The following is a 15,235-nucleotide window of genomic DNA, read 5'->3' as shown; positions in this document are numbered from 1 at the left end:
ATCTATTGAATAACTCCATATTGCTAAATGGAAAGCTGTTATTTTATGTAGAAATATATTAAGACCATCAAATTCAACATTTGTTTACACTGATACATGCATTGCGCTTTCACTAATAGTTGCTATCTAATAATAAACTTTAATTTACGACTCTATTATAACTAAAATTCTGCATACAAATCAATAATAAGTGCTTACCAAAAAGCATTTTTGCTCGTCGAAAGCAAATGTTATGTTAGGTTAAATGTAAGTTAATTTAAGATTAATCATTTAATTTAAATAAATGATTTTCTTGTAGATTCACTCAACCTTATTGCAAGTTATAATGGAACTCCGCTGTTTTTTGGTATCTGTAATTACAATGATGGATGATTCTTTAATATTAAGAAAAAATTGTTCACTAAACAAAAAAAATTAAATTGGTACTTTCGAAGGCCTTTATACCTAGGCTGGTTCCTTATCAAACACATTGGCCAAATTCCGAGGAATAGTTTCTTTTTTGTTACATTGAATTTTGTCTGAGTTCAGGGCTATTGATATGATTTGTCGCGGCTTGGGCTATCAGGGCGTGGTACCCGCTATAAATATTGTGGTGGATTTTGGGTAGACAGTCATTTGCATTCAAATAGCAATACAAGAAACAAAATGTTTGTAAAACTGGTAAGTTCTCCCTTTTATTGGTGACAATTGACATTTAAAAAGAACCAAAAAGAGATCATGTCTCCCATTGGAATAATAAATTATAATTACATATAAATGTTAGACAACTAATGTTGTTATTTTAATAGTTGGTGCACTATTTACTTAATTATATGGATTTTTAATATTTTCTGTTAAAATATATATCATAACAATGAATTAGATTTGTAATTATATTTAAATATGTATGTTTCATTGTTTGATATATAAAATGCTTTTTCTGGGTTTGATTGAATATATTTTATTACAAGATTTTATTACATTACAAGATTTTAATAATTTTTGATATAGTTTTCCTATATTTAAAAATGTTAAAAAATATTTTAACAAGAATGTTGATTGAGCTTTACTTTAAATTCAAACCTTTATAGTGAAAAATTATTTTTTTAAAAAATTGTATCCATTTTTAGTCATCTTTGTTTTCCTATTCTTCTGGCAGTATAAAAAATCACGTTTTTGGATGTACTGGAGACTATTCAAATATCACCTCGGTATAGGGTTTCTTTGTAGAAATATAGTTGCTGTTCTAGCAAGGTCTGGTTAATATGTCTAGTTTCATAGTAAATGCTATTGAGAAGATTATTGCTGCTTAAGTTTTATACTGTTTCCATATTTGATTCGTAAATTCTTTACGGATTTTGAACCATGTAATCAAGTATTTCCTTTTCAAAGTTTGTAATGAAGATACGAAAATATATAGTGAAGGACAAATCAATAATTTTGTTTCAATTTTAAATGCTTCAAGGGCATTTAATTTTTAGTGATTTTGGATTAATAGAAATGATATTTGTTAACTATAGTCAGTTTTCTAACGTTGATTTGGTATTTTCTGGGGTGGGAAAATTTATTATTATTCTTTCTTTGTTTTGTAAACATTAAATAACTATAAACGTGTACAACATATATATTAACATATGTCGCATTTAAATAATAGCAAGCAAAAAATATTTATAATGATTTAAATAATGCTTTGTATAATGACTATAAGTTCAACAGTAATAGTTCTTATCTTTACTTGCTTTTTGGCTAAAACCATTTATTATGAATGAAGTAATATGCTGATTTGCATTCAAATAGGAATAAACAAGTGGCTTTATTCCAAAACTGGTTTATTGTTGGTGTTTATTATTTATATAACATATAACGTTCGTAAATTTGGTACATTGGTGGATATTTGGAATGTAAATATTTATTTTCTGTTAATATTATCGGGTAAATTAATCGTGAACTTTTTCCGTGGCTCTTGTATAAAATTCTTCTTTTGCAAAGTGGGCGGGTCGGTAACAACAGAATAATCTAAAATGTTACTCGGTTGCATAATTGGCGCGGGTGTTTTTTTATGGGATTTATATAAGATTAACGTTTAACCTAGATACCTAATAAATGTCCTATTTCTTTGTCAGGCAGTATTCTCCTGCGTTCTGGGTTTGACCCTTGCTCAGTATCACCAACAACCTTACAACGGACCTTTGGCCGGTGGTAAACCTGCTGCTCTCTATCCTGCTGGCGTAAATCCACAGTCATGCCCTAACTACCCTGATTGCGCTAACCCTCTAGTAGCAATCAGCCAGAATGGTCCAGCTCCACCCCAATATAGCCAACCTGCCCCACAATATACCCCAGCTGCTCCACAATATACTCAATCTGCACCAAAATACTCCCAACCAGCCCAATACCCACAGGTAAGTTCAAGCGGAATTGAGATATGACGGATTGTTCTTAAGGGTGTATTTTTTCAGTACCAAGCACCAACCTCAGCTCCGGCTCCAGTAACTCCATCCCCTGTATCTCAGTACAACCCTGTTTACCCACAGCAATACGCTCCTGCTGCCCGTAGCTCATACGCTCCTGAAGTACAACAAAGATTGGACCGTGGAGAATACATCGGTGATGGTGATTACCATGGTGAAGGTCTCGCCGAAGCCCTTGCCCCTGGTTACGCTTCTCAAGCTCCAACTGCCCCCAAGTACGCTCCAGCTCCTCAAGCTTACCAACCAGCTCCAGCTCCACAAGCTTACCGACCAGCTCCAGCTTACCCACAAGCTGCCCCTGCTGGACCTCAACCAGCTCAAATCCCAGCTGGAGTTAATGCAAACGCTTGCCCCAACTACCCATACTGTCACTAAGGAGGATGATTCAAATCAGGAATACAAAGGAAGACTGCCCAGCTGACAAACATATTGTTGTCAAAAGTGATGTACATTAAGTAACTTGTACAATAATTTTTAGTTGTATAATATGTGAAATAATTTTATACAAGAAAAATACAAGTATTTATGGTTCAACATAAATGTGGAGTTTCTTTTTTAATTCTGCTCTGATTAACAATATCATATCTGGATCGATATGATATCTGGAAAGATATTTTTGCGAATATAAATTTTAAATTAGTCCTTTTACTATATCTTGAGAGAAACATAATTAATTTATACATCGAATTTCGACCACAGCCTGATCACTAGTTATTAATTGATTCATCTGAGCTGAAATCGTCTTTAAATAGAGCTTTTTACAGAGACACGTTATGTTTTGTGAGAATATTAATGTGTTTACTTTAGGTCGAAATATTTGGGATTCTGTAGATATAACTGGCGATTTAGAACTTCCCCTCAATAATTACTTTTAATGTTTTTTTATAATTTATAAGAATAGTTGATTATTTACATAAATTAAACTCTATAGTTAATACAGTTATTAATACAATATAATGATAAAAAAAAATAAAACATTTAAATTTTTTTTTAAAATCTTTCCAGTCTAAGCTACATAAAGATGACGAAAATAAAATTACTAGCTTTCTAAATTCGCCATTTTAAATGGACGACTTACTTCATGAAAAATTAACGGTCAGAAATGTTAAACGATAATGAGAGAGATTAATATTAAAAAAGCTCCCAGTTTTGATTTAATTACCGGTAAAATTTTACAAGAACTGTCAGAAAAGGGTATAAAATTATTAACATTAACATTGCTACGCTATAAATTAATTATTTTCCTAGCATCTGGAAATTAGCTAAAATATCAATGATTCTCAAACCCGGAAAAATTCCAGAAGATCTCAGCTAATGTCGGCAAGTATGGCATACGGGCTTGCAGGTTAAATTAAAGAAACTTCTCACCACAAAAATAACTACTGTGGCAACATACGCAGACGACACATCAATCTTAGCATTCAATGAAGATCCACTCACAGCATCAATGAACCTACAAACCCACCTAGAGAAATACAGCTATGGTTGAAGATATGAAAGAGCCGTATAAATTTTACCCTGCGTAGTACACCAGTGAATATCAATCATTGTCAACTCCCACAAGCAGGTGATGTTAAATATCTTGGTATGCATTTAGATCGACGTCTAATCTAGAAATACTTACTCTTTAAACGAAAACAATTTGGACCTAAATTATATCAAATGTATAAGCTCATCGGGCGCAAATTCAAGTTATCATTAGATCACAAGGTTTTACTGTTTACTGTCTATACTCAAGTCTATTTGGTCATATGGAATACAACTATGGGGTACCGCTAGTAAATCTAATATAGCCATTATTCAACGGTTCCAAAATAAATTGTTGCGTGCCATTGTTGACGCTTCGTACTATGTTTCAAATGAAGTGATACAACGTTATATCCCTCTTCAACGTGTTTGTGTGAAGTACTTCGAAAGGCTGTCGAGTCGATCCCAATGTACTGTGAAGTGCGTAGACTAAAACGTTTAATACCATTTGATCCGATTTTTGGACATATATAGTTATTAGAATAAGCTTTAAAATAAGACTAATTAATTAAGATAATATTTTATACAGGAGATCGCTTAATGAGGTGATTTTCTATATGCCTTGTATAGATATAATATAATCATAAGAAATACTTATTGCGTATTGGGCGGATTGTGGAACCACTAAGAGTAATAATAAAGAAAATGTTTTTATATAATTCACAAGTATATTTGTTTTATTTATATAAATTAAATTATTAATACAAATTTTAATGATAAATTTACAGGCTACTGGTAACACTTTTTAAATTTCAATACTCCCAATTTTTCTGTTATTTTTTTATTCATGTTTTATTAACGTGATGAAGACGTAATCGTCTGCAAGTTTTCTTGGTTCGCTTCGGTGGTTATAGTAGATAAGGAACTGTAAATAATTGTAATAATATAAATATTAAAGTATACAGTTTCTCTTATTTACAACGTAGTTATTTGTGTTGTGATCAAGTTCTTGATTAGGAATCAAGACAGCGATAAGGATAACAGATATCCTACTATAAGAATTCAGACTCGTGAATCTCTGACAAGTTGAAGAGTTGGATTTTGGGTGATGAAATTAACTTGGTCTAAAAAAATTGGCCAAAAAAAACCAACATATGGTAAACAGAATTTTGTTTAAAACGCTTTTTTGCAAAACAATGTTCAAGTTAGAAATTCTACAATATATTTGATATTATATATAAATATAAAATAACTATACATAATATATATATATATATATATATATATATATTTATATAACATAATATAATATATATAATATATATAAATATGCTGATTCCAGAGAAACATTCTTCATGAAACGCTGGCTAGAAACTGGCATTTTTACTGCATATTTGGTAAAAAATTGAGCTTAAAATATTGTCGTTGTTGCACAGTACAAACCAAAGAACATTCGAGTAAGATAATATTGTTTTTATTTTTATTTCTATTGATGACTCACAACATGTACTATTATTATAGACTTAAATGATGGTATTACAATAACAGGTGTGAACCCAGTGCCTTTGTGTCTAAATGGACCACGAAAATCAGAATCAATGCGTTAAACACGTTTTTTTGGGATCAAACGAATTTTTTCATGGGTTACTACTAGTAAAACAATAAACTCGTATTATTATTATATTATTTTGTACCAATTGGGGGTAAAAATTCCTGAGAAAATATAATAAAAGTTACAAAGCGTTTATAGAAAAATATTTTCCATTAAGACAGTGTATCTGCTCACAGAGTTTCGAAAACCGTCCCTAAAATTAGTGAATTAAGATACTAATTATTACACCCAACTTATTGGTAATGTTTTAGCTTCCTATAAATTTTGGATTTTTTTAGACCTGAAAAATGATTTTGTGAAAAATTATTTTCATTAAAGACAGGCTGTTATAGTATTTTATAGGTTTTCTGTAGAATGTGCGCTAAGATAATGGAAGAACTATATTGAAATTGAGTGAAATTATATTGAAAATAAAGTAATTCTTATAACTGCAAATTAGTGTATATTAATCTATTTCATTCATGGACATCTCAAGTATTCAACCTTCAAGGTATGAAATATGATTATCAATAACAACCTGATGCTCAAATATTATTTTCGACCTTATGTGTTGTGTGAAATTAGTTGTTAATTGCCTGGTATTATTTGTCTGATAAACATGTTTCAGCTCTGTTCGTTATGGGTATCATAGAGCAAGGCTGGGTCCTTAAACATTTTAGGAAGATGAAATACTACCCATTGTTAAAAACATACAAACATATTGCATGTAGGTGTGAAGCGATATGATTCTATCTCGACTTGTCAATTTCTGACCTCTAAAAAGGTAACACATTTTCGGATGATGAACGTTTATTCTTATAAAGAAGGTAACATAATAAAATATGAACGCTAAAATATTTTTTATTTTTCCACTTCAGTTCGTTGGTATGACATATATTTAAGATATTCGAACAAAAATTGAAAAATGAAAATATTATTGTACAGTAGGTGGCGAAATTATTAGGGACAGTACTAGTATTTATTTTATTTATAGTTTGTTATACTTGTTTGATTAAATGATGTTATTTATAAAGGGTTAATTTATATCAAATATGTACTGGTATTATTATTATTGTTTTCGTGAAGTGGCAACAAAATATACGCCCATCATTTTTCAATTGTGTAACGTTTCTTCTCATTCAGTTATTGAGTCATATTGTTGTTGTGCCAAATTTTTAAATTTTTAGGATGGGTAAGCCTTTGGGGTCATCTCCAAGAAAATAAGCAATATAGAGGTACAATCGTTGTTATTTACCCTACATATTGTCAGATAGATATAGCAGCTAGTACTGGAGTTTTAAAGTATGTCGTCAATCGAACTAAAATTAAAATTGATAATAAAAATCCTCTTGACGTAAATTGAAATGGGAAATGTGGCAGAAAAGGAATCACCACACCTCGCACCGATCAAAAATCAGAAACATCTGCCTTGAAAATAGTAAAAATAGTGTTGCTCAATTGACTATGATAATAAACGATGGGAATGTAAATATTTCAGCGAGGACAATGCGAAGGCAGTTGGTTGAAGATAATCTAATAGGATGGCGACGTTCCAAAAATCCACGCCTAACCGAAGCATGAAAGAAACGACTCCAATAAGCTAGAGAACTTCGAAATATGACGGGTGCAGACTGGAGTCGAGAAAGTATAAGAAAAACGAACAACCTTGACGAAACAACCTTCCAAATTTTTACTAACAAAAGTTCTTTAGTAAGATGACGCCCTGCTAAACATTTCATATAAAGAGGGTTAAATACCTAGTTAGTGCTAGTCAAAAAACAAGACCAATACATGCGAGTACTAGAAACCCCGTTAGTACCTCAGATCAATCAATGGTTCCTTGACGATGACAACTACATTTTTATGCATTATTCAGCACCGTGACGCAAGGCCAGAAGTGTTAAGGCATGTTTGGCGGAAAAAATTACTGTTTTGCCTTGGCCAGGGAATTCACCAGACATGAATCCCACCAAGCAGCAGTTAAATGGAACTCATTGCATCACAACAAACATGTATTGAGAGTGGCTTCACTAAATATTAAAATTAGTTCTATTATTTTTCAATAATAATAAAATTACTAAAACGGAAATCTTCTTTTATAATCATTAAACTGTTTTGTGTCTGTTTTGTGATTTTGGTGATCCCAACAGATTACAGATGCAAATAAAAAATATATAAGGGACACTCAACTAATCATTCGTTATAGAAATTTAACTAAAATAGAAAATGAAATAATCTCAATATTGTCACTAATAATTTGGCCACCTACTGTAATTTATATTATGTTATATTTTACAAGGAAACATTAATCCCCTGAAGAAATTTTTCTAAGCCTTATAACTTATTACTGTTCCGTTGCAAATTTTTACTTCTATTATTTTATTTTTAAAGACCTGCTGCTGAAGTATATAAAATATTTGTATAAACTTATGGTATTACGATTCAAAAACTATTAAAACATTTTTATTTTGATGCCATGATAAAGAATGGTCTTTATCTTTAGAATCTAGCTCAAATACACAAATACTTTAGATAGCTTAGTATGCTGCATATGGACGAGTAACTTCTAAACGTTTACACGCGTTGGAAAATTATTTATAGAAAACTGAAATACTATTTTGAATGGTTTCAATATCGCCATACAAAAAATAAGTGCTCTATGTAGCGTATTATGATTGACGATGAAAAGTTGATCTACTACGACAATCGAAAGCACAAAGAATTATGAGTTAGTCCAGTTTATATAAGCAGAATATTCAAGGTTTATTACATTATGGGCTGCTAAAACCGAATGAAACTGTTATTGCAGTTATCTGTTGAGCCAGTGAAACAAATTGAATGACGCATTGTTGTAAAAAAGAGCAATTGCGAGTAACACAGGTAAAGGCATCCTCTTGCACGACAATGCTCATGCTCATACATGTTGTGAGATTGTGAAGGATATACTGTTATAGCTCGAATGAAAGTTCTCTCGTCGCCAGCGTCAGATATCACTTGTTCGATATCAAATGGATCTATAATTGGATCATTGTCAAGTCAATATCGCTTTTCCGACAAGGTATCATTATCCAGAGATCATTACCAGAGAGATGGAAAAAAGTGGTAGAAAATGATGGAAACATATTTTGATTAATATCTACAATACACTTTTTTTCAATAACTCAGTTTTCAGAGATTCTCCAGACATATCTGTTAAATGAAATGGAAACGAATTCCTTGCAGATTTCTGTGGCAAAATGACCTTTTGGGAGGAAGACACAACACATAGCTCCAACATAAATCAAGACCATCGAAATCGATATGAGAATAGGAGACTGATATTGTTCCATTGGAGGCCAGAACGGCTGCGACCGATGGCCAACTATGGCAGAATTTAGTGAAGAATGTTCAGAAATCCTGCGGCACCAACACCAGTGTATACGTTGAGGAGTTGACACTCTCCCCAAGCGTCGGCTACGGATTGATGATGCTAATGATGAATATTGTAAAAATAGATATATAAATAAAATAGAGTTTTAATAATAAACTTAACAGTTACACATTTTTCAAGAAGAGTGTATTATACTATGGGTGTAAACACGATCAAATTCAACCTTAATTGTGCAGATATATGGGCGGAATTATTACGTTATGCAGATAAATTGATATTAATATATTTATTTTTTTAAGTGTTGGTGACCTTGTCTGTGCGTTTCAAGTAAAAGAATGGAAAATTTAGCGTGAAATAGTGGTTTCTTTATTTATATTTGAATTTAAAACGGCTAATGTTTTAATTAGGTGTCTCTATGATAATTATATAGTGCTATTCATCTTAAGAATAAAGCAGACTGGTTCTTAAGGTCAATATAACAGCTTCATGATGTCAGTTTCACGTCTAAAAATATTTCTAAATATAAATAAGTTGGTAGTATTTCTTGTTAAGTTCAGAAAAAACTATTATTAAAAAACAAGATGGTTTGTGAAATATGGTTATTAATGCAACTAAAGAAAATATTGCGAAAAAATTAATTTGAATTTTAAATTTAAGTTTACACTGCGATTACAATATGTGCCTGTGATGCAGTGGAAGATTGCGGAAATTTTTATGAACCCTAAACCAGATAAATCACCTAACGATAGAACATCATATTTACCAATATCACTGCTACCAGTGTATCCATATTGCTGAAGAAGCTGTTTATAGACTGGTTGAAACCAACAACTGAAGAAAAGGAACTTATCCCTGATTTGAATTTAGAAATAAATCCATGACAATTGATCAAGTACAAGGAAAGAAGAGACATTTATTCAGCTATATCTTTAGACGTGATTTAAGACTTTGATGAAGTATACTGTGCTATATACTACGTTATAGCACGAGGTCTTTGAATACAAAGTAGGAAACAAATTACATAGTCAGATGATCCAGACTATTATATCCCACATTTCTGGTCGTTACATCAGAAACGGCAATGAGACTTGAATTTAGACTTGAAACCCGTCTATGCGGTTGTACCAGAAGGTAGTGTCTTTGGATTAATAATTTATATTATTAATAGCGCTTAATGTGAAGAAATAACAATTGTCATATTTGCTATCTCACTCGTTACAAATAACAATAATAACATAGACACAGTAACATTCGTAAAAAATTGTAAATAGAAGATAAACAGCTGTCAGCGACATTACTTAGAGGACCAAGAAATATCGAATAAAATTAAATGCCACAGAATTGGTGAGTGAATAGGTGATATAATATGTGTGCCATGGGCTATATAAATAAAAAGTATCTAGAGAAATAGGATTAACTGATTTATGAAAATGCATATATTTTCATCTTTAGGTCGATATCAACATAATAATGGCTTCATTTATACTATAATATGTACCACAACTGTTTGATTGGCATGAGGGTTTGAATCATGAGAATAAAAAGCATAAAAAGCATATAGTTATATATAGCTGATCGATAATTCAGAGTTAAACAAGAAGATGCCCATTCTAACTTGAGGAAAGTACAAGTGGGTGTGTTATAGCGAAGTTTATTGGGACCAGTCCTTTATTTGTTATATATTTGGGACTTTCCCACATTTAGTTAAAATGTTGTTGCTACATTTAAGATGAAACTGCAATTCTAGGCTTTGGAGATACAACACTAAATCAGCCGAAAAGTTACAAACAGCTATTGCCAAAATATAATGCTGGACAGAAAAGTGGCGTATTAACCAAGATTAATTAGTGTATATTGATTTTACCAACAAACGAACTCGTCATAAGTTAACATAAAGGCACCGACCAGAGCGAATTACGTCAGTACTCAGTCTTGAATGCGATTAACAGCTTGTCTTCGAACAGAATAATACATTTATGTACATTTACATAATTATTATGTGCATTAAAATACTACAGAATAGTATAAAGTTCAGAAATCTTTAGTTGCAGTCAGAAGAATCTTTTTTGAATACCGAATTTGAATTTTTGAAATTTTTTTAAATATCGAATTTTTGCCCAATATGTCGATATAGCAATACTTTTTTGGACCCTTATTTTTTATATTTTTTTTTATCGATAGTTGTAAATGAGAGTATGGCACCGTTGAGTCTTCCATTGTTGGTGATGCTACCGCATGATAACTTCTGCAAGCATTTTGATGCAAATGGAAAATTTTAATTTTTAGCTGCAAAAATTTTCTCAGTTTGGTATAATTTTGCTTGGATAGGCTTGGATTTCGATTATTAGAGACAATTAATCAGCAGTACGAGGTAATTTGTCCCTAGACAATGAAGACGTTGGAGAAATGACAGCAAGAAATGTAGTATATGATCAATGCTAGTATACAAGACAGGTGCAAGAGTCTCTATACTTTTTAAAAATTGTAAATTGCACTGTTAAGAAATGCTTGAACTAAAATTATCCAGATATTAATACATAATCCAAATAAATCATCCCCGAACATATAGTGATACTGCTCCGTCATATCCCAATTGTCGATGCTGGTTTCAACTATTTAAAAGTGGTGATTTTGGTGTCGATAACAAAAAACTACATGGAGGATAAAAGTTTGAAGGAGTTGGATGACTAACATGGCAAAAATTTATATAACTCTTAAAGTACTGTTAGACAATTTAGTAGTTAATAAATCAACTGTTTCAGATCTGTTTTCAGAATCAGATATTTGTGTATGATAGGTAAGATCGAAAAGAAGGAAAATGGCTATCACACGAATTGACAAAAAATGCCATTTCAAACCGTTTTAACATCGCGTTGTCATTGCTTGATAGATAAAAGAATCATATTTTGGGACGATTTACTACGACTATTCCAAGCATAAAAAGTCATGGGTTAGTCCAATATAACTCTTCATTTGGACACCTAAGATATTCGACTTATGGTCGACTATGGTCATAGTATTTATGTGAACATGGTGGGATCAGTAAGGTGAACTGCTAAATTTGAATGGAATTCTTATTGTGGATGGCATGTACAAATTTTGAAAAGAAATAAAAGAAAGAAAATGCTAAGGGATGGCTTGGTAGCTACATTTTTATCAAAACATTTTAATTATTCCACATTCTTTATGGATTGCAATTGATCTATAGAGGTTTGAAATACTGATATAAATTTAAAGATGTATTTGCTGCATTGAATTGTTCTATTGCTATTTCAACTATGAAGACTTCTGCGTTATTATCAGCTTGCATTATTGTAATATTTTAATATTTTAAGTGATCATCTTATCACTTAACATTTAAATAAAGTGATATATATTATGAATGTTGAAGGTTTCTTCTCGATTTCAGACAACGTGATGCAACAGATAACCTCCGTTGATGATATATATATATATATATATATATATATATATATATATATATATATATATATATATATACGTATACCTTTTTTGAATTTCTATTGAAATTTTGGTAATTTGATGACTATTTTTATGGCTATCTTAATAAGGCTAAAAATTCACTTAAAAACGTCTTTCCAAGTAAAACTTATTTCTTAAAATCTTAATTGCTTAAATTAATATTTCCACCATACACCATATACAGATTTTTTAACTATTATATCGTGAAAAATGTTACAGTTCACTTTCATTGGAAGTTTGACTGAATCCCTTTGCAGACAATGCAAGTAACTACAATTTAATTCATATAATTGATGCATTCCTATAGAGCAGTTGATTAATCTTTACATTTAAGATAATTAAAAGTAATAAATGTTAGGTAAGTTATCCCAATGGAACTGTATACTATGCCAGAAGCTCGTTATTATATTACATTTTCGACCATTGGATAGACATTCTTTATATTATGAATCTTTATTTTTTTATTATTAACTACTCGCTATCAGATAAAAATATATATTCTTGAGAAGCTCGATAAGGTGACGATGTCTAGAAATTATTGAGCAGAAAGTCTGGAAAAAATGTTTTTTTAATATTTCTATTTTACATTTTTGGTAGAACCAATATCTTTAGAAATGAGTTCTTATTCCTCCTCAGTATTTTTTCGGCTGTTATTTTTTCTTGATTCATTTTTTGTTTGTTTTAGTTGGTTTTGCATTTTGAATTTGCTCAGTCAGATGGTTTATTTTACTTAAAGCCTGCAGTAGTTGCGTCTGCAGGCTTTTAATTATTTTGATGTCTTTATGGTTTTACCTGATTTTAAGTAAAAATTGCTTTCTCAATATTTCTTTTTTAGAATTATTATATTTAATTAAATTATCCTGACTGTTTACTTAGTACTTGTGTGTTTAGGTACAGTTTACAATGATGTTCAGTGATTCAATAAATTATTTGTATACACCATACTAGCAATTGGCGGTAGCAGTTCTGTCTTCCAAAATTTTTAATCTGATATTCTTCAAATAAGTTTCTTTCGTCTCCGTCCATGTCCTTTTTAATTCTCCATTTTAGATTGTTGTATATTCCATCAGATTTCAATAAGTCACATTTCTCCACAGCCAGTGATAAAATTGTACACTTTTTATTTGAGAAACAAGTCATTAAATCTTTTTGTTGTTGTTAATATAATATGGATTCTAATTTGTTAACTGAAAAGTCACTGCCATGTCCGATCTAGCGTCATCGCATTTTAAAGGAAGTATATTCCAGGATATGTGAGGTAGAGCCAAGCCCGCAAAAGATAATGACAAGGGAGAATCGGCGGTATTATGAGGACTGCGTTTTGAATGAAGAAACTTCAAATATGTTAGAGCACCGATGAGTAGGCATGAGTCATAATATAGCTTCGGAAGGATTATCAAGGTATAAACTTATAAAGTATGGTTTCCTGATTTTGACCTTGCTTTGAGTACCTATACAAGTAATAAATTTAGAAGTCTTTTATGCAATATTGTTAGGAAAGGAAAGGGAGTGGATGCAGGTGCAGTTGTGCCTTCAATATAAATGAATGACTGGGGATTGAGAGGAAATACGAAATCCAGTAGAGGAAGGTTAGCACCAGTAGTCACTTAAATAGAATAACTTCATTTGTAATTCAATTTCGATTTTGGAAAAATATATGTAGAATTTGCTTTAAGAATCGCGTTTGGAATATTAGAAGCTTGCGGATTTACGGGAAGAATCTGTTTTAGTATTTTTTGTAATATTTTAACTTTATTTGTTTGAAAGAATTGCTAATGTTTGCAGCTGGGCCGAGTCAGCTTTTTATAAAATAGTGGATGCTATTTCCTCCCAGTGTGTTAATAAAATCCAGTACTTGACCACTTGCTCACAGTGAAGGTGCTATTTTTGCCAGTATTGCGGACATTTTCTTAAGTTACTCTAATGCAACATGCATAATATGAAATATGAACTACATGGTGAAGTGTATCCGAAGTTTCAACATATGTATGAGCAATTTAAAGCTACTATTATATTTGGTTTCCAATGGTTTTCTTCCAATTGCATCCATTAATGTGTTGAAGGGAATGAATATATGTTATATTAGACAAATTAGGTAATCCAAAAAAAAAAATATGACACCTTATGGTAACCGTACATATCTGGTGGAATCATCGTCTCATCGGAACCAGCTGCCTTAGAACCTAAGAGGTTTGGTTCTCAATTTATGCGTCTAATATGAGTACCTTTTAAACATTGAAGAAGTGCAAATATGTCTTATAATCGCGGTTAGGTTGAAATCGTGGTCGCTCCCCTCGAAATCTCTGGCTGTAACATGCATACATTATTTTGCAACACCCGGTACTATTTATGGAATCACATAAAAATGCACGTATAGTATAATTTAGATTATACGATTAACATATTATAATAATACAACATCAAGATAGTTTTATTTCTGAGATCTAGTGCATGCTTACTATAAAGTTTAAATGACATAGTTTAGCTAGTACATGTTAATTACCATTACATAAAGGTTGTCATGGAACAAATATAATTGTGCTCGGATTTACACACATAAGCTCGTAGTATTTAATGAAAATTCAAATTAGGTGGCGGTGGACTTATGTAAATTGTCAACAAGTCGTACCTGAGTCGGAAGCCAATGCATGTTGCCTCAGAAACGGTAACATAAATGGTGAAAGTCGCTATTTTTTAAGAATATGAATGATTTATAAGTTTCAATTTAGGATGTGTCGTATCTATGTTTTGATATATTTTACTATTTTCAAACATTGAATCTCACCTTTAAAATATTCCAAGAATTGTTTTGTTGACTGGCCTTATTTAAAAACAAACATTTGTTAAGATCATTTTTCAACTCTGGAATTTACA

At 31.3% G+C, this 15,235-nt stretch overlaps 1 protein-coding gene across 1 annotated transcript; it reads left to right on the top strand.

Annotated features, from left to right (window-relative positions):
• Positions 1-645: 645 nt before the first annotated feature.
• On the top strand, positions 646-2,970 carry LOC143196354 (uncharacterized). Its single transcript, XM_076404018.1, has 3 exons — positions 646-660; positions 2,103-2,381; positions 2,439-2,970. Exons 1-3 carry the CDS (start codon positions 646-648, stop codon positions 2,823-2,825), a joined length of 681 nt encoding a protein of 226 aa, XP_076260133.1. The 3' UTR covers positions 2,826-2,970.
• The last annotated feature ends 12,265 nt before the right edge of the window (positions 2,971-15,235 follow it).

The sequence above is a fragment of the Rhynchophorus ferrugineus genome, unplaced genomic scaffold, assembly GCF_030347505.1.
Source record: "Rhynchophorus ferrugineus isolate W39M unplaced genomic scaffold, kcgeb_rfMv2 rfM4, whole genome shotgun sequence".
NCBI lineage: Eukaryota > Metazoa > Arthropoda > Insecta > Coleoptera > Curculionidae > Rhynchophorus > Rhynchophorus ferrugineus.
This window is presented reverse-complemented; position numbering and strand designations above follow the sequence as displayed.